The sequence below is a fragment of the Prunus avium genome, chromosome 1, assembly GCF_965620075.1.
Source record: "Prunus avium chromosome 1, drPruAviu1.hap1.1, whole genome shotgun sequence".
NCBI lineage: Eukaryota > Viridiplantae > Streptophyta > Magnoliopsida > Rosales > Rosaceae > Prunus > Prunus avium.
In genome coordinates this window covers 37926576-37946446 of record NC_142284.1, presented here as the reverse complement: position 1 = coordinate 37946446, position 19871 = coordinate 37926576, and the positions used below count along the sequence as shown (strand labels likewise).

General features: G+C 42.3%; 1 protein-coding gene and 1 pseudogene across 1 annotated transcript; both read left to right on the top strand.

The window, feature by feature from the left end:
• The first annotated feature begins 339 nt into the window (after positions 1-339).
• On the top strand, positions 340-1437 carry LOC148297776 (uncharacterized). The gene has a single exon (XM_088248225.1). The coding sequence runs from the start codon at positions 340-342 to the stop codon at positions 1435-1437; it is 1098 nt and encodes a 365-aa protein (XP_088104351.1).
• A 17573-nt stretch (positions 1438-19010) lies between these two features.
• LOC110746330 (large ribosomal subunit protein uL4c pseudogene) lies at positions 19011-19520 on the top strand (annotated as a pseudogene).
• Positions 19521-19871: the final 351 nt, after the last annotated feature.

The following is a 19871-nucleotide window of genomic DNA, read 5'->3' as shown; positions in this document are numbered from 1 at the left end:
ATCTCCTAATCTGCCCCATGGGCAGAACAACCAAGAGGATCGACCCTTGGGAACCGAGGAGGAAGTTAACCAGCGGCGCTCGAGAAGTTAGTGAATGACCGACTCCAAAGTCTCCAAATTAAAGGAAGCACGGATGAGGCCCTGCACAAGGAAATTACTCAAGTCGACTGCTCACCCTTTACGGACGAGGTGGAACGAGCTGCATCGCCGAAACGGTTCACAACGCCATCCATCACTCCGTTTAAGGGAGACTCCGACCCCGAGAGCCATTTGAGGCACTTTAAGAGTGCCATGATCCTGTACAAGGCAGACGACGCCTTGATGTGCAAAGTGTTCGCGATGACTTTGCGAGTAGCAGCTCAAGACTGGTTCCACACTCTACCGTCCACGTCGATAGGCAACTTCAAGGAGTTCGCCCTCATTTTCCCAAAGGAGTACACCTCCTACAAGACGGTCAGGAAGCATGCAGACCACTTGTTCAACCTGCACAAGAAACCAGACGAGTCTCTTCGAGACTACCTCAGACGATTCAAGGCTGAGATGGCGAACATCATAGGATGCAATGACCAAGTTGCATCCTCAGCTTTCAAAAAAGGCTTGCCAATCGAACACGAGCTATACCGTGAGCTAGCCATAACTCCAAGCCAAACCTTGGCAGAGGTCTTCGCGACGGCAGAGCGCTATGCACTTTGGGACGATAACCGTATTGCAGCGAAGAAGGCCAGCAAGCAAGCTGATCACCCGACAAGGCAGGCAAGCCAAAAAAGCAACAAGTTCGAGCATAAAGCCCGAGACAAGCGCAGATCGCGGCCTCAAGAGGGAGGCTCGAAAACAGGAACCTTCACTGAGTTCACTATCTTGATCCACCAGATCCTAGCACAAGTGAAGAACAAGCCGTGGGTGAGAAGACCACCACCTATGAGGGGAGATCCCTCTATGAGGGGAGATCCCTCTATGAGGGACACCAATAAATACTGTGCATTCCACGGGGAGCACGGTCATTACACAAACAACTGCAACGCCTGGAAAAGGCACCTTGAGGAGCTGGTCAGAGACGGTCATTGCACAGAATTCGTTGCAAAGAAGGCCATCCAGCAGATCGAGGATTGTGATGCGGCTGCCAAGGAACCTCCCCAAAAGGTCATACAGATCAACACCATTCTAGCTGACTCCCAGGAGTCCGGGCTGACCACTAAGGAGCGTAAGAGAAAGATCGCGCAGGCAACTTATGTCTCCCAAGTCACAACGGGCGTACCAGTCATTGCAGATACACCCATCATCGGCTTTCAGAAGAAGGACTTGATCGGGCTTGATCTGCCGCACAATGACGCCCTAGTAATCTGCATCCAAATTGAACAAGCTGTGATTGAGCGGGTTCACGTGGACGAGGGCAGCGCAGCCAATATCCTGCAACTATCTGTTATCCAACAGATGTGATTGGAGCCCAAGATCAGCAAACTTGCCAGATCACTCACCGACTTCAATGGGGCCACGTCAATCACTGTTGGGACAATTGACCTAGACGTCCACTCACCCCCAGTGGTCTACTCGCAAACCTTCATGGTCATCGACGAGGTCTCTCCCTACAACGGGATTTTGGGCCGACCATGGATCAGCAAGATCGAAGCCATCACATATGCTCTACACCAGAAGATCCGCTACCCCATCCCTGGAGGCGGTATCGGGCAGATCAACAGTGATCAGGCCATGGCAAGGAGATGCACAGCCCAAGGGCTCAAGAAGAGCAAACAACTGCAGTTCACACTAGTAATGCAGGCTATTGACATGGCAGGAAACACTCCCAGCAGACAAGCAAGACCGAACGGGAAGGGAGTTACTACCTCAAAATAGCAATTAAGAAGCCAGGATCAAGGCGAGGGAATCCGCCCGGAAGACTCCCCTGAAAAGGGTTGGAAGCCTGAGGATGACGTTGAGTTAGTACCCCTCGATCCTGACCAGCCAGACAAAAAAGCGCAGATCGGCTAGCGCCTAAGCCTAGACGAGAAGGTGGAGCTGACCACCTTCCTCCAAAGGAACAAAGACATGTTCGCATGGTCGCCATCTGACATGCCTGGCATCGACCCGAACATCATCTGCCACCGACTCCATGTCAACCCTGCCAGCAAACCCGTGGTGCAGAAGAGACGCAACTTCGCTCCCGAGCAAGTTGCGATCATTGAAGCCGAGATCGATAAGCTTCTAGCTGCCGGCTTCATTGAAGAGGTCTCCTACTCAGAATGGCTGGCCAACGTTGTACTGGTGGCGAAGCAAGAAAAGGGCAAATGGAGAGTTTGTGTCGATTACACCGACCTCAACAGAGCTTGCCCTAAAGACAACTTCCCATTGCTGGTCAAAGCCCATGGAAGTCTACGTGGATGACCATGGAAGTCTACGTGGATGACATGCTGGTCAAAGCCCCTAAGCGAGCAGACTACATCAAGAACCTCACTGAGGCGTTCAACCTGCTCCGCCAGTATCGGATGAAGTTGAATCTAAGTAAGTGCACGTTCAGTGTATCGTCCGGCCGATTCCTGGGATACCTAGTAACTCAACGAGGAGGTATCGAGGCGCACCCACGCCAAATCAAGGCCATTCTCGAGATGAAGTCACCTTCAACAGTAAAGGAAATACAAAGTCTGACGGGCAGAGCAGCGACCCTCAACCGATTCCTCTCGAAATCCACTGACAAGTGCAGACCATTCTTCAAGGCTTTAAAGAAGGGGCAAAGAGATAAATGGGACGAGGAGTGCGAAGAAGCTTTCCAGAATTTAAAGACTTACCTCACTTCACCTCCCCTGCTCTCGAAGCCAGTTCCTGGTGAAGACTTCTTCGTGTACCTGGCGGTGTCCAACTCAGCCGTCAGCTCAGCTCTCATCCGAGAAGAACTGGGGGCCCAACATCCGGTATTCTACACGTTAAAAGCCCTTCTCGATGCAGAGACGCGCTACCCAAAATTGGAGAAGCACATTTTGGCCCTTGTAGTTTCCGCGAGAAAGCTACGACCCTACTACCAAGCTCATCGAGTCATCGTCATGACCGACTTTCCTTTGAGGTCAATCCTGCACAGCCCTGACGCGTCTCAACGACTCATGAAGTGAGCTATAGAGCTAAGCCAATACGACCTCCTCTACCGGTCGAAGACTGCAATAAAAGCCCAGGCTTTGGCAGACTTTGTCGCAGAATTCACGCCATCGGCCGAAGAAAAGAAGCTGGTCAACAAAAAGAAGGAAAGTTCGAGAGCAAACAAGGCCTCCGATGAAACTGACCAACCCAGAGACATGTGGCAGTTGCGCGTAGACGGAGCGTCGAACCAAAAAGGAGCTGGAGCATGTGTCGTCATCATCACTCCGGATGGAACCCTGTTGGAGCAAGCTATCACGCTTGGCTTCCCAGCCTTAAACAACGAGGTAGAATATGAGGCATTGCTCGCTGGCTTGCGCTTGGCAAAGGATCTGTCAATCAAGAAGCTGGCCATCTACTCAGATTCCCAGCTGATCACAAATCAAGCCTCAGGAGAATACATGGCAAAGCACCCAAGGATGATCTTGTACCTTGACAAAGTCCAAGAGCTGTTGAAGGCGTTTCTTACCTTCACCATCCAACAAGTGCCTCGAGCAAAGAACGTGCACGCAGACGCACTAGCGAGCTTAGGATCAGCGCTTGATACCCAGTTCAGACGCTCTATCCCGGTCGAGCACCTTGACCAGCCAAGCATAGAAGATGCAGAACAGCCAAACTTGATGCAGATCGACGAGGATCCTAGCTGGCAAGACCCCATCATTGACTACCTGGTTAACGAAAACTTACCCAAGGACAAGTCCGAGGCTTGGAAAATCAAACAGAAGGCTGCGAGGTACTACATGAAAGGTGGCATGCTTGTTCGCAGATCATACTTCGGCCCTCACCTTACTTGAATCAAGTACCCACAGACGCTCGAGGTTCTTTGCAAAATACATGACGGCAAATGTGGAAATCACGCTGGGGACAGATCGCTTACCCAGAAGGCTCTCAGCATAGGCTACTTCTGGCCTACCATGCGCCAAGACTCCACCGAATATGCTCGAAGATGTGATCGATGCCAACGCTATAAGCCCATCCTCAACTTGCCAGTCGAAGAGTACCATCCGCAGAACAGCCCGTGGCCATTCATGCAGTGGGCCATTGACTTAGTGGGACCTATGCCAATGGCACCAGCCCAAAAGGAGATGATGATCGCGGCCACTGATTACTTCACCAAATGGATCAAGGTCGAGGCTTTATCATCTACCAAGGAAGCAGACGTCGAACGGTTCATATTGAAGAACATCATTTGTCAACTCCCAGATACCCGCAAGGCAATGGCCAAGCAGAGGCATCCAACAAGATCGTGATGGACTGCCTAAAGAAAAGACTGGAAGGCGCATAAGGAAAATGGGTTAACGAGCTACCAGGAGTCCTGTGGGCTTATCGCACAACCAAAAGGAGATCAACCGGCGAGACACCATTTTCTCTAGCCTATGGGACAGAAGCAATCGTCCCCCCACACATCACAGTCCCTTCCATGAGCATTGAGGTGGGCAGTCTTGACCAAAACTGCAAGCAGATGAAAGTCAACCTTGATCTGCTCGAGGAAGAACGAGAAAAGGCCATTGTTCGAGTGGCAGCCTACCAGCAGCAGCTGACATCCTACTACAATAAGAAGGCCAAGATCAGACAGTTTCGACCTGGGGACCTTGTGCTCAGAAAGAGTTTCATCACAGCACCAAGGCAAGGGTCAAAGAAGATGAAGCGCAACTGGGAGGGCCCCTACGTGATCAGCCGACCTGGGGGCAGAGGAAGTTATACCCTCGACACTCTAGAAGGGAAATAAATTCCAAGACAATGGAATGCACATCACCTTCGGAGATACTATCCGTGAAGCCCTTCGCTCACCAGCTGGACTCATAGCAGGAGACGAGCCTCCCTTACTGCCATTGAAGACAAACTGCTTTTGATATTATTTATGTTGTACATTCCTTTTATTCAATAAAGCGATGTAATCACACCGACATCAATACAAGAGCAAGCTTTCCAATGAAGTATTTTTTCGAGCATTATGTCCCACAAACATACACATGCAGGCGACCAGCCTTATCTCCATTGAAGGCAAGCTACTTCTCGAGTACAAACTTCATGGAGCTTTTTTCAAGCGCTATGTCCCCGACATACGCCCACAGGCGACAAGCCTCATCTCCACTGAAGGCAAGCTACTTCTCGAGTACAAACTTCATGGAGTCTTTTTCGAGTGCTATGTCCCCGACATACGCTCGCAGGTGACAAGCCTAACCTCCATTGCAGGCAAGCTACTTCTCGAGTACAAACTCAATGGAGCCTTTTTCAGGCGCTATGTCCCCAACATACGCCCACAGGCGACAAGCCTCATCTCCACTGAAGGCAAGCTACTTCTCAATTACAAACTTCATGGAGTCTTTTTCTAGCGCTATGTCCCCGACATACGCTCGCAGGCGACAAGCCTTACCTCCATTGCAGACAAGCTACTTCTCGAGTACAAACTCAATGGAGCCTTTTTCAAGCGATATGTCCCTAACATACGCACACAGGCTACAAGCCTTACCTTCATTGTAGGCAAGCTACTTCTCGAGTACAAACTCAATGAAGTCTCTTTCAAGCGTTATGTCCTCGGACGTACACTTACAAGATACAATGAGAATTGAAGTTTGAAAGATAACTGAAAATTCCATAGAAAAGTGGCCAACCGGCCAAGTTCAACAAGAAGAAAGGTGGTCAACTAAAGGCCACTTATTGAAAAAGAATTACAAAGTTAAAAAAAAAGCAAAAATGAACTACATCTACTAGGGGACTTCGGCAGACGACCCTCAGCCAGTCACGTCCTCAGCTGCCTCAACATCACTCTGCTCAACCGGCACCATCTGCTCGGCAGCTGGGCCGCCTTGGGCATTGTCTTCCTCCATTGCAGCTTCATCTGCTACCTGCTCTTCTACTGCTTCTACGTCCACAGCATGGATCTGCTCACTTTGAGCAGGGGGCATGTCAAGATAGAGCGGCTCGCCATCATCATCTTCGAGAGGGCAGCATGGAGAAGTACCATTTCGGCAATCCAAGTATCCAACTTGTACGCATTAGCAGCAATCTTATGCTTGGATGCCTCCGTGGCATCCACATGGGTGTCAAACTTGGCTAGCAGCTTGTCACGATCTTGGGCCAGAGCAGCATGCTTATGTTCGAGGCGAAAGTAGGCTTCCTTGCGTTTGAGCAGAGTAGCCATAAGAGACTCAAGCTCACCATCCTTTTGGCCAACAGAACTCTTGAGCGCAGACATACTCTCCTTCATCTCGGAAATCCTCGCATTATGGCGAATCCGCTCGTTTGAGAGCTTGTCAGCCAGATCAGCATTCTTCTTCACCAGCTCATCAAGCAGGGCAGAAGAGGGGGCAACAGCACGTGAGTTCCGCATTGCCCCAACACTAAAAACCATCCCCTTTTGAAGATGATACATGGCGTGTCATAACCCGACTCTCCTAGCACGATATTGTCCGCTTTGGGCACCCCTCTCTGCCCTCACGGTTTTGTTTTTGGGAGCTCACGAGCAACTTTCCAGTGGGTCACCCATCTTGGGATTGCTCTAGCCCCTAACTCGCTTAACTTCAGAGTTCCCATGACTCCGAAGCCAGTGAGCTCCCAAAAGGCCTCGTGCTAGGAAGAGAAGTGCCCACACATTTAAGCACTTCACCTTTCCCTCCCCGAGCGATGTGGGATTGCTCACCGTTCTTGATTCCCCAAGACACGGGTCTTACATGGCGGCTTCTTCTTGCTTATCCAAGGGAAGGCTTGAGAAAGCGTCAAGGTCACCAGCTCGATACACATGGTCAACCAGCTTCGCACAAGCAGACGGACTTGACAGGAAGCCCGCTTTAAGCAAATCAGACATGGACTCATCCCCAGCAGTGCTATCACCAATTCCTGGACCGGCAGTTCGCGCAACTGAAGGACTCTCCGCTCGAGCAGACTGTAGGAATTTCAAAATATTTTTCCAAAGTTCATTTGAATATTAAACATGCATTTAATCAAATTAATCGCAGCGGAAGTCAAAGGTGGTTGTTTAAATTCAAAAACAAAACTTTCTTCCAAGTATCTTAAGCCATGAACATTGATATGTTTTTCATAAATGAAAATTCAAGAGAAAGGATAAGATCTAATTACCCTTGAAGCAATTATATGAACCAATTTGTGTTTGGTCTTCTCTTGATGATCTCCTCTTTGTTGATCTCCTCTTTGATCTTTGATCTTTGCTCCTTGATCTTTCTCCTCCATGTGAGCCACAAAAGTATATGGCCTCTAAGTCTCCACACCAATGGAACCTTGAGATGAGAATAAGTATCTTGAGAATACTTGGATGCTAGTGCAAGATTCTCAAGATTGGTTTCAATCTAAACCACTTTGAAAGATGAAAGTGTTTCACTCTTGAAAACTCTCTTTTATCTCTCTTTGATCTCCCAAACCCATTTGGTTGATGTTGGATTGTGTTTTTTGTGTTAATGAGCTTATGGAAACAATTCCCATACACATTCACTTAAGCATTTTCGGCCAAACCCCATTGGGCTTCCAAAATTGGGCCTTATGACACTTAAACCATAATTTAGGTGTCTTAAGCCCTTGGGCTTGATACCCAACCATTTGGGCTTTCCGTTAACTATTACTTAGCCCAAATACGTTTTTACACGTAGTAAATCATCCACATCAAATCAATCAAATTGATTTCCTCATTCTCATTTGTATTACTCAAAGTTAACCATTTAAGGTGTGCGATCCATTAGGTTCTAATTAGCAAGGCAGTGGGAAAATATTAGAACTCTTTCTAACCAACTGGAATTAAAACCCCTTTTTAATTCTTCCTTTATTTGGATCGATCACAATCAATCCTAGGACTTCCACAAGCCAAGAGTGACATCTAGCAATATATCAAGGCTACCCAAGCTAACCAGAATAGATGAAGAACCTATTCAGTTGGAATTGCAATGCAATACGGTCCTTCTCTTATACAATGTTTCAAATCATATTATTAGGGTACGGATTGATTATGTCAAACCCCTAATATGATTTATAACCTCATGTGATTCAAAAGAACGTGATTAAGAACAACTTTCTAAATCAAGCTCAAAATACTTTGGCCAAAGATTTACTGAATCACATCTTGAAACATTCTCCTTCTTTATCGAAAGTAGAGATTCCTTATTGTACATTCACATGCCCCTATGATGAATTAAGAGATCCCAACAACACTTAAGACAAATCTTTTACGGCTTGCCTTTAAGAGCTATCAAAGATCAATAACGCATCACAAGACAACCATGATGCCTCAGGTCTAAGGACTAATTTGCATTATTGCAACTATGAGTTCTCGTTTGACATATAGATAAATACTCCATACGAGAACTACGGTTGATCGCGTTCAGTGTACTCATTCACTAATGAGCACCCACATACTTGTATTAGTGTCAACTACACAAATGGTTTGAGACTAACCATCCTCCCAATTGAGCATACATAATATGTGCTAATCTTGACGGTTTATCAATGTCCATTTGATAACCTATGATTAGGAACATTTTGGGATACTACCGTTAGAGATTAAAGGTCTCATGAATCTAATCTTCTTTAGATTACTTTATCTCTTATTTAGCATACCCTGGACATTTGTTTCTTTACACGATGTAAAAGATAACAAAATAAGTTTGCCCTTTATATATCATATACGAAATGTATTCTAAGGAGATTACATCAAATGTATTGGCTCTTAGGGCACATTTCTAACAATCTCCCACTTGCACTAGAGCCACATAGCCATGTATCTCATACCCATTATCTCTGTATGTCTATCCAGTTGTGACTGTGACATAGGCATAGTGCGTGGATCTGTTACGTTGTTTGCAGATGCCCCATCTAATGGTAACATTTTTCTATGTGTTTGGATCTCTGATGAGACCTGGGTTCCTTGGCTTGAGCTATCGCCCCATTGTCATCACACAGTAAAGGTACTTGTGAAATTATGGTTAGAACCACATTTAGTTCGGTAATGAACCTTTTATCCAAATAGATTTTATTGTAGCTTCGAAAGCGACAATGTAATTAACTTCAGTTGTTCTCCAACTAACTACATGTCCATTCAAAATGAAAACGTACCCTTAGGTGGATTTTCAATCATAAAACAATAAATGCTTCCACTTGCTACTCTGATGTTCCTCCCAGATGAGGAACATGTCCTTAGTCCTTCTTAAGTATTTAAGAACATACTTGACTGCTCCCAATTGATCCAATCATGGGCTTGATTTATATCTTCTAGTTATACTCGTATAACCAATATCATGTCTTGTACATGATATGACATATATGAGAATCCCTATTGCATATGCATAAGAGATTTTACTCAACTGTTGTATCTCATAATGATTTTTTGGACACATGCTCTTAGAAAAGTGAAGTCCATGTCGTACTGGAAGTAAACTTTTCTTAGACTGTTCCATATGAAATCTCCTTAGCATCTTATCAGCATACAAGGATTGAGATAATCCAATCATTCTCTTAGATCTATCAAGATAAATCTTTATCTCAAGTATGTAAGATGCTTCTTTAAAATCTTTCGTTAAGAATGATTTAATGAGTCACAGCTTCACTGAAGATATCATTCCTATATCGTTTCCGACAAGTAGTATATCATATACATACATTATTAGGAATACTACCAAACTCCCACTGACCTTTTTGTACACTCATTGGTCATCCATGTTTTGTATGAAGTCAAACGATTTGACAACTTCATCAAATAGGATGTTTCAACTCCAAGAACCTTGCATCAACCCATAAATGGATCTATGTAGCTTGCATACCTTATGCTTATCAACTTTAGAAATGAAGCCTTCAGGTCAATCTATATATAGTTCTTCCTGAAGGTGGCCATTCAGAAAAGCCTCATTCACATCCATTTTGACAAATCCCATAATCATGGTATGCAGCTATTGCAAGCCAAATCCGAATAGACTTTGTCGTAGTGACAGGAGAGAAGGTTTCTTCATAGTCAATCCCTTCTCTTTGCTTGTAGCACTTTGCTACTAGCCTTGCTTTGTAGGTTTCTACTATCCCATCTGAGCCTATCTTCCTCTTAAAGATCCATTTATTCCCTATTGGTACAATACCAGGAGGAGGATCACTAAAGTCCAGACTTTGTTGGTATACGTAGAATCCATTTCGGATTTCATGGCTCCAAGCCATTTCTATGAGTCAATGTCTGACATTGCCTCATTGTAGTTCGTAAGGTCCTTCGATATCCTTACAATCACTTAGGAGATTTAACTCTCCTTAGTTGTCGTGAAGGAAACCACAATACCTTTTAGGCATTCAGTTAACCCTTCTTGAACTACGTGGAGTCTGTGTTACAACAGGTTTGTGGATCTGGGATTGCACTTAGTTCAGTGTTGATTTCTAGCTCATTGGACAATTCCTTGAGTTCTATCTCATGTCCCCCTTTTCCCATCAAGAGTGTATTCTCCTTTTAGGAAGGTAGCTGACCTTGCGACAAACAACTTTTGCTTGTTGATGTGATAGAAGTAATATCCCATAGTTTCCTTGAGATACCCTATAAATCTACACTTCACTAACCTTGCATTTAGTTTATCCACATCTTGCCTTTACATATGCTGGACAACCCCAAATCTTGATCTAATCAAGACTTGGTTTCTTCCCAAATCACATTTCAAATGGAGTTTGTGGAATGGATTTGGAAGGCACTCTATTTAGCAAATGAATTGCAGTTTCAAGTGCATATCCCTAAAAGGATATAGGTAAATTAGTACAGCTCATAGAACTCATTTTAGAAACTCCATTATGTTTTGGAATTCCTGGTGGAGTCCATCGTGATAAGATGCCACGTTCCTTAAGGTAATCAAGAAACTCTATGCTTAAGTATTCACATCCTCGATCGAATCTAAGGATTTTAATACTCTTGCCTATTTGGTTTTCAACTTCATTTCTGAATTCCTGAAACTTTTTCAAAATTCAGATTTATGCTTCATTAAGTATAAATACCCGAACCGTGAATAATCATCGATAAAGGTAATGAAGTACGAATAACCGCCCTCTGTGTTTGTAGACAAAGGTCCACAAACATCTAAGTAGATAAATTCCAACAGTTTTGTAACTCTTTCTCCTTTACCAGTGAAAGGAGACTTGGTCATTTTGCCATGTAGACAAGATTCACAAGTAGGCATAGGAACATGATCAAATGATCCAAAAGGTTCCATCTTTTGCCATCCGGTGAATTCGATCTTGGCTAATGCCTCCAAGTTTAAGGTGTCACAATTTAGTTGCAGTATCCACATCTCTAGGCCTCTCAGGTCTAGTTGCATCTTTATCCATATACAGTTAATGCTACCATTCATTTCTAAAATGAAAAGAGACCATCAATCAAAATTGCATAAGCAACGATTTGATTGATATGTGAAATAGAACAAAGCATTTTGTCAAACAAAACATCAAATCCATCTCTTAAAATATAGAGACGGATATTAAGTTCTTTACACATCCAGAAATGAAATACCAATTATTTCAAATTCAGGTCCTCTTCGGATGGTAGTTTGAGATGTTAGGTGCCTATTGCATTGGCAACTACATTAGTGCTATTTCCCACGGTTAGCACCATTTCTCATTTTCCAAGTCTTCTACTCCCACTAGTCCATGCACACAATTGCATATATGTTGACTAGCTCCTGAATCAACTATTCAGTTTAGAAGCTTTAACTGTAATTACTAATTTTAGAACAAGAGAATGACCTTCTGAAGGTTTTTCTCTTGAGGCTTGCAAGACATCTCTTGCAATTCCTCTTCCAATGTCCATCCTTGCCACAGTGAAAACAAGCACCTTTCAGTTACTTGTCTTTTTTTTTTTTGTATTCTTTCTTCCTTGGGTTTTTAGAAAATCTTTCTTCTTATTTCCTTTATCCTTACCTTTTGTTTGGATTTGGAAAAAGAAGAACCCTTCTAAAATTTGCAACTATCCTCTTTAACCCTTTATCTTTCGAGATATTCATTTAAGCTACTATAGCTATATTGAGTAGCTCATATAGGGTATCATTCATCTTTCCCATATTATAGTTCATAACATATTGGGATTAACTAATGATAGAGATGAAAGAAAGAATCTTGTTGAACTTCAACATCAAAGAAAAATCCATATTTTCCAATATCTTATGTAACGATATTACATTGAGATCATGTTGATTAACCGGGAACCCACTTACCATTCTTGTCATAACAAGTTCACATATGGTAATATAAGCTAGGAGTAGCTTCACCTTTTCATGGATGCCAACATGCAACTTTTACCTCGGTTGTCATCTGACACATGCTTCTTATAAGCCTTTGTCTCCTCCTCAATGGCATATGGACCAAGAGGGGTATGTGGTGGGGTTTTTCTTATACACAACTAATCTCATCCAATTATAGGACAAGTTGGTGTTTGTGCATCAAACCGGATAGTTCGTGTCATCTTGGACGTTTGAGTCAAGTATCTTCGAGATTGGGTTTGTGATGGTTAATTTGAAATTCTGCAAAAACGTAAATAGATTTTAATTTAGATTAATCTTCTACCAAGGACTTAGGGTCTTTAAGTCATGATGGTAGCTCCCACTATTTTTGGCAAATTTCATATCCCTCCTGAAATCCGAGAGTTTCCGTTGAAACTCTTAGTGGGGATGGGAGTCTCACTTTCACATAGTTTTCCTCAACCTAACAGTTTGTTGGATTGCTATGATACTAATGAGAGGATACTCTTATCCAATCACATCATTAATGTGAATACCCATCACTATGGCCTCTAGAGAACTAGACCTCAACCTAACAGTTTGTTGGTTTCGTTCGTCTTAGTTAAGTTATTCCCACCATGCTTGTGGGTATAGGGTTTCAAGTATGACCTCAACCTAACAGTTTGTTGGCCACACTCGTTATCTATCCGCACTACATCAAGTATGTGTAATAGGCTTCCCTTGGATGGTTACAAGTACTGGATGTTGCCTCACTGAGGTACAACAAGGTGTAAATGTGCTACCCAATAAGAGACTACCACGGTGGAAGGCCACAAAATAGCATTCAAAGTGCCATTTCGCTTATCAACTTAATATTGCTTTGAGGGTAGTTAAATTGGTCTCATTTTAATCCAATTTTAATCCTGTTAAAATTACCTATCTAATCTCATTAAATGGTTCCCAGTGCAATATATTAGTAGCACATAATATTCCCACTAAATGTTTTAGAAACCATTTGCTTGAAATAGTGGAAATACATGATACTACTAATTGATTAATTATCATCATTACCGAACATTCCAATTGCATTGGGCTTGTAGGATGATTATGGACTTTCTTGTTGATCCAACACGAGCCACCATGTTGGATCATGGTCTTGGATGGTGATTCATTTTAATTACGCGCGCATAAAAATAAATTAGGCATGAAAGCCATTTCATTATTACATAGCCAATCAAAATCGAATACATATCCAATAAGCGGCCAATCACATAGCTCAATTGTTTGGTCTAAGTCCATAACCATCCTTTAATTATTTAAACGCTTTAAACAATTAAACTAGCAATGTAAAAACATGCTCTTGGGTTGCATACATATATATGGGTTTAATTCAAGTGGTAACCATATTCAAATAAAATAAATTTACCATGGAGTGAAAACATTTTACTACAATAGTAAATGTAATTGTGGAAACCTTTTAGGCATAGTTACATTTATCATATATTGCAATTAGGTCTAAAACTATTCAACAATTAATAATGGATCCAAAGTTGATCCATTAGGGTGTGGGGTTAAAGCATGCATTTGTAAAATACAAAGTGGTGATCATGATTTTTCCAACAAGTGAATAATCATGAATGTGACTAGGTAGGCCAACCACACTCACCAAAGTAATCAAAATTAATTTTAGTGTGGTAGATAAATAATTAGTGATAGGAATAATTTGATCAACTTTTGCATTTTATATCAAATCACCAACATTTACATCTAGATAGTCCCCACACACTCACCAAAGTAATCTTATTAATTTTAGTGTGGTGGGTAAATGTTTATTGAGTGGAAACATTTTGAAAAACTTTTAATTTAATAATAAAACACCATCATCATCTTTTGACCTATTTTGGTGGAAAATTCCACTAAACACAATCATCAAAATTAGCCACCTAACTTATGGATCAAAAGGATCCCATAACAAGAACATCAAGAACACCAAGAACATGCATATGAACTAATATGAATGTTCATGCTATTTCCGGAAAAAATCATATTCCATTTTAACTATCTCATGCTCTTAATATCATATATTTCATGAAGTTAAAATCATGTGAGTTTTAATGCAACTATGCTCTAATATTCATATACATATATGAACACAAAGAGAGCATCAATCATCAAAACACAAATCCGGAAATTCAAAATCCCAAACAACCCCTTTCACTCCATTTGATTTTTATTCAATCATATCAAAATAAATCAAGTATAACTATTATACTTTTAAATGAATTCACAACCCATATATGCATCTCTAAACCCAAAAACATATCAAGTTCATGACCTATGGCTCTGATACCAATTGTAGGAATTTCAAAATATTTTTCCAAAGTTCATTTGAATATTAAACATGCATTTAATCAAATTAATCGCAGCGGAAGTCAAAGGTGGTTGTTTAAATTCAAAAACAAAACTTTCTTCCAAGTATCTTAAGCCATGAACATTGATATGTTTTTCATAAATGAAAATTCAAGAGAAAGGATAAGATCTAATTACCCTTGAAGCAATTATATGAACCAATTTGTGTTTGGTCTTCTCTTGATGATCTCCTCTTTGTTGATCTCCTCTTTGATCTTTGATCTTTGCTCCTTGATCTTTCTCCTCCATGTGAGCCACAAAAGTATATGGCCTCTAAGTCTCCACACCAATGGAACCTTGAGATGAGAATAAGTATCTTGAGAATACTTGGATGCTAGTGCAAGATTCTCAAGATTGGTTTCAATCTAAACCACTTTGAAAGATGAAAGTGTTTCACTCTTGAAAACTCTCTTTTATCTCTCTTTGATCTCCCAAACCCATTTGGTTGATGTTGGATTGTGTTTTTTGTGTTAATGAGCTTATGGAAACAATTCCCATACACATTCACTTAAGCATTTTCGGCCAAACCCCATTGGGCTTCCAAAATTGGGCCTTATGACACTTAAACCATAATTTAGGTGTCTTAAGCCCTTGGGCTTGATACCCAACCATTTGGGCTTTCCGTTAACTATTACTTAGCCCAAATACGTTTTTACACGTAGTAAATCATCCACATCAAATCAATCAAATTGATTTCCTCATTCTCATTTGTATTACTCAAAGTTAACCATTTAAGGTGTGCGATCCATTAGGTTCTAATTAGCAAGGCAGTGGGAAAATATTAGAACTCTTTCTAACCAACTGGAATTAAAACCCCTTTTTAATTCTTCCTTTATTTGGATCGATCACAATCAATCCTAGGACTTCCACAAGCCAAGAGTGACATCTAGCAATATATCAAGGCTACCCAAGCTAACCAGAATAGATGAAGAACCTATTCAGTTGGAATTGCAATGCAATACGGTCCTTCTCTTATACAATGTTTCAAATCATATTATTAGGGTACGGATTGATTATGTCAAACCCCTAATATGATTTATAACCTCATGTGATTCAAAAGAACGTGATTAAGAACAACTTTCTAAATCAAGCTCAAAATACTTTGGCCAAAGATTTACTGAATCACATCTTGAAACATTCTCCTTCTTTATCGAAAGTAGAGATTCCTTATTGTACATTCACATGCCCCTATGATGAATTAAGAGATCCCAACAACACTTAAGACAAATCTTTTACGGCTTGCCTTTAAGAGCTATCAAAGATCAATAACGCATCACAAGACAACCATGATGCCTCAGGTCTAAGGACTAATTTGCATTATTGCAACTATGAGTTCTCGTTTGACATATAGATAAATACTCCATACGAGAACTACGGTTGATCGCGTTCAGTGTACTCATTCACTAATGAGCACCCACATACTTGTATTAGTGTCAACTACACAAATGGTTTGAGACTAACCATCCTCCCAATTGAGCATACATAATATGTGCTAATCTTGACGGTTTATCAATGTCCATTTGATAACCTATGATTAGGAACATTTTGGGATACTACCGTTAGAGATTAAAGGTCTCATGAATCTAATCTTCTTTAGATTACTTTATCTCTTATTTAGCATACCCTGGACATTTGTTTCTTTACACGATGTAAAAGATAACAAAATAAGTTTGCCCTTTATATATCATATACGAAATGTATTCTAAGGAGATTACATCAAATGTATTGGCTCTTAGGGCACATTTCTAACACAGACGACTCTTTAGCTCTCTTGGCTGCAACTTGCAACAGGGAGTCAGCTCCGCGCTTGACTGTTCGTGGCCTAGCAGATGAGTCATGATTACTAGACAGAGGCACAGTCTTCTCAGTTTGATCTTCGGATTGGCGCAGACGCCCCAAACCTTGCTTCTCAACGGCCTCCTTACGAGGCAGATCACCAGTTTTGGGCAGTACAGGTGGAGACTTGAGCAGAATATCTCGGACCTCCTGCATACCATTGACCTTGTTGCTGTTCGCGCTGACGAGGCTTCTGGTCCTGGCAGACGAGGCACGAGCAACTCCCATATGGACCTTCTCAACAGACGAGACCACTCTTGAGGAAGACTTGCTCGTGGCAGAAGGAGGTCTTGACTGCTTTTGCGGTGGAGACCTATCTCTTGATCGTGAGACTACGGCTTCATCGCGGGCAGATCTGCTGCTAGCCTTCTTCTCCTCAAAGAACTCGGTCGAGGACTCCTCCTGCTCGACTGGCAGATCACTTAGGTCCGAGCCATGCAGCTTCCATCTTTCAACATCCTCAACAGGGGGCAAGCCATCGACCTCCTTTCGATATTCGCTCAGCAACCAGCGCCATTCACGAAACTGGGCAGGGATGTTCAGAGCTTGCTGAACCTTGGTCATGTCCGGGTCGAGAACGAGCTTCTTGCGAATGGCATTTCCTGCAAGCAGAAGACGAAAGTCAATTAGACACACAACAAAGAATCCCAGTTAAACTGTAGCAGATCAAAGGGATGCAACTTACCATCACAGTAGGTCAGAGGAACGAGCGGACCGTCGCCAACCTGCCCTTCCCATCTGCCACTGACTTCCAGCACGTCCTTGCTCCACACATGATCGCCCTGGCTAAAACTGTCAAACAACTTTGGCTTGCACGCGCGAACTTGAGCATACTTCTCGAAGTGCCTCACCTCGAAGAAGTAGAAGAATTCACGCACAGTCAGACCTAGCTGGAAAAAGCAGCTCAAGTTCTCAAAGCAGAGGATCGCCCGATAAACGTTCGGAGTACACTGGCTCGGGGCACACTCCATGGCGCAGAACACATCCCTAAAAAATTTTGACAACGGAAATGTGAGAGAGAAAAGGAAATGTCAAAATTGAACCCCAAATCAATCACAAATTTAACAAACAAAGAAAACAAGTTGGACTCAAACATTGAATCCAATAATTAGAGAGAGAAAAGGAAAAGGATAAGAATTTGTACCGTCGTTGGCGTCGTTCCTCTTTCGTTCGTGGTTCGTCGTGGCTCGTCGGTGATGGTCTTGGCTCGTCGGCGTTGGTGGTGGCTCGTCGGAGTTGGTCGTTGGAGTTTCAAACGTGAGAATTTCCAAATAACGTGTAAACAAGCTTTACTTCAAGTAGGGATTTGGGCTTTACAAAATCCCTCCTTCAAATCCCAAGGATTTTTGAAGTTCCTCTTAGTGGGCTTGCCAAACAAGGTATTTGGGCCATAGGGATTTGTAAATCTCATAGTAGCCCAAATCCCTCATTCAAACAGGCCTTTAATCTCAGCCGAACTACAGATGTAACTTGTACTTGTAAGCCATAGCAAACCAGAGCTCCTCCTGCTCGTCTCTGACGGCCCAGAGATCCACGACCTCATTGACTACAAATTCCTCCTTTCGCACAATTCATTTCCAGCCCTCAGTTAAAGCATGGCAATGGTTTCTCGATGGAGGATGTAATTTCAAAGAGTTTTTCTATTTAAACCGCACACTTTTCTTTATTCATCCCAATACTTCTCTTTCAATCCAAGAAACCTACTAAACTCTCATCTTCTCTTCATAAACCCTAAATACGGTATGCAAATAGTGGCTTGTGGGTCGTCAATTGAGTTTGACAACAATGTTTTTATCTCATTAAGTAATGGGGTATACTAGTGATTTGCCCCCTAAACTTGTTCCTAATTTTCAATTAGCCCTCTATCCTTTTTTTTTATTATAGAAAATTAAGGATATGAACTTCTTTTTTTCGCCAATTCCCCCCCTGCCGTCTAAATCATCAACATTTCATCCAATTTTCTGTTAAATCATTAAAAATAAATTTCTTTTTTTTGAAAAAAATTTGAAAAAAAAATGTCCCAGCTCTTCTCTATCTCTCTCACTCCATCCTCTGTCAAATCCCATCCACCTGATTCAAACTTTTTACACTTAAAAAGTTTGAAAAATAAAAATAAAAATGGAAGAAAAACCAAAGCAGGTACCCAAAGTCCCAACCCACCCAGTGCCGACAGCAACTCTCTCTCCCACATGAAAATTCTCATTTTGATTTCCACCAAAACCAACTCCAGCCACCCCATGCCCGACCCTTTCTCTCACTCATCCCAAAACTTATCAAGACACCCATGTAAGTTTGGGGGAAGAAGGGGGTTGGGAAGATGATGGTGGTTGTGGTGGTTTGGGTGTTGTATTTGTGAGAGGGATTAGGGAAGATGATGGTAGGGTTGGGTGTGGCTGCCAACCATTCCAATGCCATCACAGCAGCCAATGACCCACCCCTTTCCCCGAACGCAACCCACCCCTTTCCTCGAAAACAGGTCGGGCTCACCAGGGGTCGACCCGGATGCCGCTCCAGCCAGGCGAAGGCGTCGTTTTCGGACCCAAGCCCAGAGATTGTGGCATCAAGATCAACCGCAAGGAGAAGAGCCTCGTGATTTCGACGTCTGTAGCGAGCGAGGTGGAGAACACGATCGTGGTTGAGGATTTCAGCGACGAGTTCAAGAAGCCGAAGACGAAGGAGTTCATTGTGGCGATGAAGAGATGGGGATTGGACCCAAATGAGAAGACGACCTTTTTGATGAGGGAGGTCGCTGACAATGTGAGGCTTTCGAGTAGAAATATTGGGACTTTGAAGATGTTGACTCCGAGGACTTTGGATTTGTTTGATATTTTGAATGCGGATAAATTGATTATGACACCAGAGATTGTGGATTATCTGAATGCGATATATGGGTTGAATTATGAGGGCGACGATGAGGACGAAGAAGGTGCAGAGGAAGAAGATGAAGAAGTAGGTGAAGGAGGAAGTGAAGTTGAAGATTAAATATTTTTATGTCATTTGCTTTATCTTTGAAACTCGTTTGATACTTTTTAATTTGGGTTGTTTACTTTCTATGCAGTTGTTGGTCTAGTTTTTGAATCTGTGAACACATTTTGTTGGGTTTGATTTAGAATTTGATTGTTTACCTTATATTTCTATTATTATTATTTCAAATTTCAAATTATTTTATTTTATTTTCACATGGAAATTATCAATTTACCCTCATATTTAATGGCAAATTGGATGAAATGTTGAGAATTTAGACGGCAAGGGGAAAATTGGAGAAAAAAAGAAGTTCATATCCTTAATTTTCTTTAAAAAAAAAGGATATGGGGCTAATTGAAAGTGAGCTAC

Coding starts and splice junctions, on each gene's coding strand:
- LOC148297776 (XM_088248225.1), top strand. CDS start 340: ATGACTTTGCGAGTAGCAGCTCAAGACTGGTTCCACACTCTACCGTCC.